The 9,748-nt window shown below is 37.7% G+C and overlaps 1 protein-coding gene across 1 annotated transcript; it reads left to right on the top strand.

The window, feature by feature from the left end:
* Window positions 1-3,725: 3,725 nt before the first annotated feature.
* Window positions 3,726-8,586, top strand: LOC103425518 (stress response protein NST1-like). The gene is made up of 7 exons (XM_008363612.4): window positions 3,726-4,032; window positions 4,894-5,325; window positions 5,416-5,468; window positions 6,145-6,182; window positions 6,352-6,670; window positions 6,884-7,197; window positions 7,324-8,586. Exons 1-7 carry the CDS (start codon window positions 4,020-4,022, stop codon window positions 8,147-8,149), a joined length of 1,995 nt encoding a protein of 664 aa, XP_008361834.3. The 5' UTR covers window positions 3,726-4,019; the 3' UTR covers window positions 8,150-8,586.
* Window positions 8,587-9,748: the final 1,162 nt, after the last annotated feature.

Here is a 9,748-nt window from a genome sequence, read left to right on the forward strand (position 1 = left end):
CCCATCTAGATTTAAATTACAAGGATTCTGAGAAGGGGTGTGATATCCACACACCTCTTTTTACTTCTTTCACACTCTTTTAATTTTCGGCCGTCGGATCGGATGAATTAAAGAATATCAAGGGACAGAAATTAACAAGGGGTGTGGAAGAAGTACAAAGGGGCACCCCTTCTGAGAAATCTCACACCTTAACCATTTATTTTACATTGTATGGTTATAAATTATTTTGAATATTTTTATTTAAAATTAAACATAAATAGTATCTAATAAAAACTGATCACACGATATACAATGAACAATTAAAACGTAAAAATCTCTAGAATTTCCACAAAGAGGATTCTCATCCCAAATATGAGACTTGTTAATTGGTTTAAAAATTCATGTGATGGGATGGGATGTGATGCTTTACTTTCTTCAAACTAGGACAAATTCAAGTTGCAAAGGATCTTTGATGGGAGTTGGACTAGTCAAGGTCAAATAGCATACCTACAAGTAGATCAATATATCTCTAAACCTTCTCTTCATCTAAACACACAAATTTGACTACAATGCTTGATGTTGCATTGCATTTTATTAGGTCTTTGTTCTAAGTTTGTTTTGACCCCACTTATCTGCGGAAGAGTTATTCTGTCCAGAAATCGAACTAGTGTCAAAGAGTTCATTGAAAAACAGGAGAATGTAGACATGTTTTTTTTTTTTGCGTCTAAACCGTATGATTGATGTGGTCCACAAATCATATGTAAACGTTTCTTATATCTATACATTATGTGACATGCTGTTAATAATTTATTAAGACGCAGTAATAGACTAATAATTTTTCTTCTCGCATGCAAAAAGATCGCACGTCAATTTGCCTAGTTGGCCTTGGCTCGGCCTCTTTGAAAGACTATTGGATTTCTTCACACATGGCAGCCGTATCCAAAAGGGAACATCAAAAGAAGATTGGGCAACTTTGTGTTTAGGTGCAACCAAGGAAGAAAATATCGGTAATATCGGAAATATCGGTAGTCCGAAAACACGGAAATATCGATGGAAATATCGGGATAATATCGATATCGATAAAAATTATATGGAAACCACGGAAATTGTAAGAAAAACTTGGAAATTTTTATTGAAACTTTGCAGGATGTTTATTTAGTCAATTATCTATTAGTTTATCACAAAAAATTGGAAGGAAATGCATTGCATGATGGATTTAACTGATTTAAGTTGATTATATAGCGAGCTGGCAAACATTGTGAGTGTAGAAAATATGTAGTAATTAATGAAAGAAGTTTAAACACACCATAATCATTTATATATAATGAATTAGTACAATATTTTACACTTTATACATTGCATGGTAAGATACATGGTGACTTAGTACCACATAGAGTTCCTATGAGGTTCAAAATTTTCACTATCTTCGTCATCTCTATGTGTAGAGTAAGTGTATTTTAGCATATTTTCACAAAAACATAAGTGATATGGTGGTCAAGGTGTTGAAGGAGTAAAATGGGAGGGGTTCGAATCCCCTTGGTGTTTTTTTAAATATAGAAATTTATCCTAGATAATAAATATTAGCTTGCAAGCATTGCAGACATCTTAACAACCATATAAATATTACAGGCTGAATATGTAATTACAAACACATCTATAGCGAGTTGGATACGGTCTAGGTGTGTGGTTGACAAAGGGAGGGGTTTGAATCCCCTTGGTATTTTTTTTTGCAGTTTGCCCAAATACCCTCTAAGTTGCCCGAATAGGCTATGGTTTCTCTTTTTCCTTGTTAGGCGTTAGGCTCTTTTCTTTTTTCTTTATTATCTTTGTATTTTGCCTGACTTGGGCATAGTTCTTGCCCGACATAGGTTGTTATTTCCTTTGTTTGAGTTGCCCGAAAGGGCTTTGTTTTTGTTTTGTTTTTATGGGACTGGTGCCCAAATTACAATAATTATAATTATATATAATATATATATTTTACTTTTCTTCCTTTATTTTCTTATGTACGTTTTGCGTTCTTCATCTTGCTTTCAATAGATCAAAGCAACAAAAAATAAATAAAAAGGAGAAAAGGAAAATATAAAAAAAAAATCTGGGCCATTTTCCTTGTTTTTACAGTTTGCCCGATTACCCACTTTTCCTTTTCTTTATCCTGTCCCATTCTTGCCCGAAAGAGCATCTGTCTCTTCCTTTTTCTTTTCTATTATTTCTTTCTCTCACTCTCTTCTCTTCTCTGCACTGTCTCTCTCTCTCTCGAAACCCTGTTACCTCTCTCCCTCTCTTGCCATGACCACACACACACACGCAGCAGCACCATCTGCTCGACTCGAGCAGATCGAGGACACCACCATCATCACACATCATCAGATCGAAGCTTCGGATTTACCTTTTTCTGTTGAATTTCTCCGGTTAGGTAAGCTTCGGATTTACCTTTTTCTGTTGAATCTGTTCTAGATTGAAGCTTAGATGTGAAATTGAAGTTCTATCTTGTGTTTTTGCAAGGTTTTTGGGATGAAATCGGCTCGGGAATAGTCACACCCATCTCCGGCGAGGCTGTAGAACCTCCGGCCTTCTTCTCCGTCCAAACTTTTACAATAATATCGGTAATATCACGATATTATCGATAATATCGCGATATTTGGCCGAAAACCATTCGGATACCACTTAGAATATCCATCACCCGAAAAACCGATAATATCGGCGATATTTCGCCGATATTATCGGCATTTTCTTCCATGGGTGCAACAATAAAAAGGGTAGGTGCAACTGTAAACATTGGCTTTAGTGTTGATCTGTCATTTAAACATGTGTTCACTGATTTAAATAGTACATTCTAAAATAAATGCGTCGTTCATGTATTATAAATTTGAATGAATTTAAAACACAAATATTAACATGTCACGTGATGTTACAGTTACATATATTAATATTCTCAATGATTCAATTATTACAAGTACAAATTATACAATGGGAAGAACCTAATTCCGTGCTAACCAAATATGAGATACTATTCTAGCAATTCATTCTATGATGAATGTGTCGTTCATCATCATGTATCTAAACTACATATTAATAGAACCCTCTTGTCAGCTAAAATCTCATAAAATTACCATTCTAACCCTCTTATCAAACTGTACATAAATAAAAAACATAGGCATTAATGTAATTCACACAACCAAAATTTTACTTTTTTTAAGCCTCGCCTACATGTGATTCTAATATATCTCTAATTAAAAATAAAAACATAAAAACAATAAACTTCTCTCCCCTCTCTCCCAACCCCCATGTTCTCTCTCACTCTCTTCCTCTCTCCTTCCATTTTAAGAACAAAAATAAAAAATGTTCACACACACACCTTGTGTGGGCATAAGCTAGTATTTAGAATTAGAAGGCTAAATTGTCACTCAGTACTATGGTCTGGTGATATTCCTCGTCACTTGTAAGTTGTAAGTAAAAGGTCTTAGGTTCAAATCTCATAGGTGGCGAATTCGATACTCTATTATGTTATCTATTGTGTGGCTTAGTCGAACTTACCCTCCCGTTGTACTAACAAAAAAAATTAGAAGGCTAAATTGGAAATTGGGTACCTTTTGTTTTGGGTGTCCATAACATGTCAATGAACATAAAAGGCCACTTTTGCATACCAATGGGCTCAAATTGCAAGCCCGCATAAAAATATCAGAACAGAAGCAGCCCAGCGCCGACGCAGTGTGTGAACATAAAGGCCACTGGAGTGAAATCTCACCAAAATATCAATCATCAAATGGGCTGCATTCATTTTTGAACTCATTCGTTATCCGTTCTCTGCTGCCACCGTTATCAGACAGTGTATGCGTCTGTGGCTCTCGCAGAGTCGCAGTGGCAAAGACCCTCTGCTTTCTTCCTTCCCCGCCACCCATAATCTCAATCCACCCTCCTCACTTTTCTGCTTCTGCTTTTCGGCTTTTGCTTTCTGCTCTTCTGGCTCGGTAAGTTCGTGTTGAAATGCTGGCTGTGCCCAACAGTTGCTGCTGAGTCTGGAATTGGCTGAATGAGCTCCCATGCCTTCACTTGGTACTCTAATCCAGTCTCTTCCTGCATTTATCTTGTGCTTTTGAATGTGTTTGGTTACAGTTTTAGAAACCCTTTGTGTCGAATTCAGTGAACTGTTTGTAGCTTTTTCAGTTTGTGGTTAATTTACTGATTCATGGTACTTAGAGCTTTTCCATGGCACCTGCTGGCTGCTGCACTTAAATTTAATGATATTATTGTTATGAATTTCGCAGTAAAGGGTATTTAAGGAATTTGAATTATGTGGCTGGTGACATTTTGTGTGTGTGTTGGTGTTCAATTGTCAAAGGACTGATTTTTATGTAAATACTCTTATTGATATTTGTGGATGTTAGTTTGATGGATTTCTAACTCTTTGGCCCTCCTTTGGTGTCAATGATTGTATTGGATTGGGTAAGTCACTTGTTTCAATGTATGTTGAACGAAGAAATGGATGACAACTTCCAAATTTTCTCCAAGTTGAAGGTAGAAGATAGTTTCTATTTTGTCGGAAATGGGAGAAGATTGATTAGTAATGAAGGAAACTAATCCCTCTTAATCCCCCACATGAATGGTCGGATTGGTAGGGATAAGTTTCTTTCATAACTAGTCTATCTTCTACCTTCAACTTGGACAAAATCCGAAGGCTATCATCCTTTTCTTCCTTCAACATATATTGAATCCAGTGAGATTTCCAATCCAGTCCTAAATACCAAATGAGGCCTTTGTTAAAGAATTTAGATTGTTTGGCTACTGGCTAGAAACATTTTATGCGTGTCCTAAAAAATGTTAAATTGTTAAAGGACTGATGTTTATGCAAATGCTACTTGCTGATATTGTTGTGGCCTTGAGGGTATCTCTTATAATGCCTGTCCTTGTTAGCAGAGATTGCTGCTGCACAGCCTGCCTTCCAAATTCATCTCGGTACACTCAGGTCTCAAACCCCTCTTCATGGTAAAGTAATTTCAAGTCCATTCGCCTTCGGAAATGACAAGAAACTGTCCTCTGCTTGGAAATTCTCTGGTATATCTATAAAATTGAACTTCAATTTGGGGCACATTAACATCCCAAGGGGTAGTCTCCGGATTAAGGCAGTCGCTACTCTTGAATCCAAAAATTTGGTTCAGAATGAGAATGCACACATGGGTTTCGACGGGTCACAGCTGGCCATGGATTCGAGCACCTGGACAGTTCAGCCTGAGCCTTCAAGTGAAGATTCCGAAGAATTGGATGAAAGGGAGAAGTTAAGGCGATTGAGGATTTCTAATGCTAATAAAGGGAACACGCCATGGAACAAAGGCAGAAAGCACAGTCCTGGTAGTGATATGATTATCCAATCTGCCTTTTGCGTTACCTATCTGCATCCATTTTGCTTATCATGCGCTAATTATTAGTATAATATTGCAGAAACCCTTCAGCTGATCAGAGAGAGGACAAGGCTTGCAATGCAGAATCCTAAGGTGATGTCATGTAAGAAGAATTTGTATGTTCTCATAGAATGATCTTAATGCCTACATTCGAAACTTCGCTCTCTAATAAAACTTTGCACACATAAACTTAAATGATCTACCCGGTACTGTCTATGTATGGAGGTTGCATCTCTTTTGTACCATTCAGTCAGTGCATGATACTTATAACGATGAGGTTTATCGTAGGCAAAAAGCTTTCCCAGTCTAGTTGGTTCCAAGGGAACATTAGCTATTTGAATATACAGGTCATTGACTTGTCAAACCATCTTATTCTAAGACCCATCTCTTGAGCGTCTTCCTAATTCTGCTCGATTTACTGCTAGTCCTATTATTTCATAGATAATGGTAATCTCCCCCAAGTATCTTGCAGCTCTTCTACTTTCAAATGGGCAGGTTAGCCGGTCTTTGTTCTATGAAGAAACTAAATGTATTGTTGATTGAAGGATCACTTTGCTAATGCTTGACCGCTAACCTAATTTAAAGCACATACTACTAAATTTGTAGCCAATCGAAAGATAGTGTATTGCCAAAAATGTTTGGTTTACAAGGATGCAACAGGTTTTGTGTTTTTATGAGATGGAGGTAACGGGTTCTGTAGATAATAAACATCATCTCGATTGAAAAACGACAAATTTGTTTGCTCTACTCACAATATTTGGCTATGCAGGTCAAGATGAAGTTGGTGAACCTTGGACATGCTCAAAGGTGTGTATTGCTTTCTTCTGTTTATAAGGACTTGAGTGCTGTTTTACCACTACCATCTTTGCCATCTAATTTCTTTGCAGTTTGCATCCAAAGAGTCTGAGATTACAAGTTTCAATTTAGTTTTCCCTCATACCTATTTCATGTATCTTTGCTTTTATTGATCATATAGTGAAGAGACAAGAGTTAAAATTGGGCTTGGAGTGCGAATCGGGTGGCAAAGGCGGCGTGAGAAGCTATCATTGCAGGAAAATTGCTGCTTTGACTGGCAGAACTTAATTGCTAAAGCCTCTAGACAAGGATACGACGGTGAAGAGGAACTGCAGTGGGATTCCTACAAGATCTTAGATGAAAAGCTTACAGAGGAGTATTCAGAGAGTGTGGAGCAAAGGAAAATTATGCGTAGGCCAAAAGGAAGCAAGAGAGCACCCAAGTCTCTCGAGCAAAGAAGGAAGATTTCACAAGCAATCTCTGCAAAATGGAACGATCCTGTAAGTGCAAATATGGTAATCTTGAAGTTTTCATTGCTATATAAATTGTTTCAAGACGATTCCATTACAAGTTAAAGTTTCCACTCTAATTGTTTTAAATGGTATGCATAAGTGCCTAAATGATCTTTGCTATTACATGTTTGGTAACAGTAGCAGGAACCTGAGCCTTGTTTTCTTTAAGATTGTATTTTACTCATATAATTCATGTATCAGGATTATCGCGACCGTGTGTGCTCTGCCTTGGCTAAATATTACGACACATCGTATGGACCTGATAGAAAGCCAAAGAAGAAGCCAAGCAGTAGTTCAGAGTCCACAAGAAGGATCCCTGCAAAGAAAAAAGTTAGTGAGAAAACCAATTTCTCTAGTAGCGAGATTAAAATCCAAAAGCAACGACTGAGGTTGAGAAGTAAAGCACCCATGTACAAGGATCCTCTCGCGAGTTCTAAGATGGAGATGATAAAGAACATCAGAGCACAAAGAGCAGCTGCTGAAACCCAAAAAAGGGAAGCCGTAGAAAGAGCTAGGTAAGTTCATTGTGTATATTGATTGGTTTGAAAACTCTATGAACTCCTAACAGGGAATCACTAGCCTGAAAATCATATCTCCCCTTCTTTGGTTTCCGTTCCATCAGCTGTCTTGGTATTTCGCAGGTTATTGATTGCTGAAGCTGAGAAAGCGGCCATGGCCCTTGAGGTTGCTGCAACAAAGAGCCCTGTTGCTCGAGCTTCCCTTGTTGAAACCCGACAGCTTATAGCTGAGGCAATTCAGTTTATTGAATCTATAGGGACGGCACAGATTTCTTCCTCCGAGAATGAAGACCCTTCAGTTGCGTCGAATGAAGGCCCTTCAGTTGCGTCAAATGAAGCGATTAGTCGGGATGAAAAGGAGACATATACTGGGGTTGGGGCTGAAGCAGATAATGGAAGTGTAAATGGCATCCAAACTTTGTCCTTCCATGAGAATGAAGACCCTATATTTGCATCATACGAAGTGATTAGTGAGGGTGAGGAGGAACCATGCACTGCGGTTGGAGGTCGTACTGAAGGGGGTATTGCAAAGATAAATGGCACGAAAACCTTATCGAGTACAACCGAGGACTCCAGCTTTGGCAACTTCACATCGGAGGATATGCTAGATGCTGAAGAGGACCTTTCCCCATTGCAGGATTTGCTGAACGCTCTCGAGGACCCTGCCCCATTGGAGGATATGCTAAATAGGGAAGAGGACCTTCCCCCACCGAGCACCAGTGGATATGGTTTGCCTCCGTTTGGTTTTGAGGACCTAATAAAGCAATCGGATCGGAGCAATGAACCCAACCAATTAGATCCAAATGGGGACAGTGAATGCAGCAAGAACCTTCAACTCAACGGCACCAAAGTTCAGTCCAGAGAAGAGGAAACGCCTTGTAAGCCAGCGACCGCCGCTACTAAAAAGTGGATTCGCGGGAGGCTTGTTGAAGTAGGAGAAGAAGCTTAGTGCTAAGAGAGGAATCACAGCAAACTCTACTGCAACTGTTGTTCCTCAAGATTCTCAAGTTTTGAGCTGAATTTGGTCATATCGGCTTCTACCAAGCAGCAGTTGGTGTTCATCGGTCGAGTCGTTAAATTTGGCTACCGCTGTCCTCGCGTAGAGCCAATGCTTATTCATCGACGATGATTGTTATATATGATACTGAAACTAGTATTAGAGTTTCAGGGAGCTGCTCTCTCACTTCTGTCAGTACCAACAAAGAATTGCTTCTGTAATCTTATTTTATATACTGAAACTAGGTTACCAATTTTACACTTTTTTAGTCTGTAATATGGTGTATTTTTTACTGCCTTGTGCAGCCTCCTTTTGTTTTTACCACACGGTGAAAATTTGATAAACCACTCCTCTTGTTTTAATTTTAAGCAACTCCATCTGTTTCCTCATGGCAGAAGGCTGGAAAAGTTACTATTCACTTTGAATGGAAATTGCTCTGGCAAGTTTCCATCCATGCAGAATTGTCATGACAGTTACTTTTTTCCTTTTTGAAGTATATAATTCAATTATTGTCACTCAGTATTACAATCTAGTAGTATACCTCTTCACTTGGAAGTGAGAGGTCTTAGGTTCGAATTTCGTGAATAGCAAATTCGATACCAAATTAGGCTATCCTTTGTATGACTTGAGCTCTTCCTTCTTTTAGTGTTAAAATATCGATATTATTTAATAGTTATTGGAAGAGTAAGAATAATTTTGAATAAGTTGCTCAAAATGCGCCATATGTCCAAATCTACTAAAAATCGCCACTCAATAGGAGTCTGTTTGATACTCTACTTGAATCCAAGTTTTTAAATTAAAAAACAATTTTCAAGTTTTAGGCCTTAAAAACTTGTTTGATATGATTATTTTAAAACACTGAACTCAAGACTAACTCAAAAATATAGTTTATTCTATAAAAACATAAAAAGTGAGTTTTTAAACTTAAAATCACTCATTTCTTTTCTCTCCCTCCTCCTCTCTCACTCCAAATCTATATCTTTCTTCTTTCTTCTTTCTCTCTCCTTTTTTTTTTTAGGAAAACTAATGAAAATGGTTTGAAAACTTTGAGTTTTAATGATAAGGACAAAATAAAGGGTAAAGTGAATAGTACCAGGATTGACTTTTCAGTGTAAAAATGTGGTTTTTCGTTAAAGTGAACAGTACCGGGTGCTTTTCGTTAAAGTTCCCTTTTTTTTTACCTTTTTCGTCTCTTCTCCAATCCGTTCTCATCATCCTCTCGGTTCTTTCTCTCACTCATCTTCCTCTCTAGCTCGTCCAATCCTCTCTCTTATTTATCTTTCCATCAACCATCTTTTACTTTATTTCCTCCTCGCTCCTCTTTCTCCCTCTCCTGCACCGCCTCTTTTTAAATCTTTTTGTCTAGTTTAAGTCATAAGGTTTAAAAAATTTAAATCGCGAACCAATCAAGTTTTTGAGTCTTAAAAAAAATTGTTTTCAAGAAATATTCTTAAGAAATGTTTTGAAAAATGATAAAAAAATTCAAATATGATACCAAACAGCCCTAAATTTTTTAACTTCTCTACCACGAGTCCTTATATAACTTTGAGC

The sequence above is a fragment of the Malus domestica genome, chromosome 17 (genome assembly GCF_042453785.1).
Source record: "Malus domestica chromosome 17, GDT2T_hap1".
Classification (NCBI taxonomy): Eukaryota; Viridiplantae; Streptophyta; class Magnoliopsida; order Rosales; family Rosaceae; genus Malus; species Malus domestica.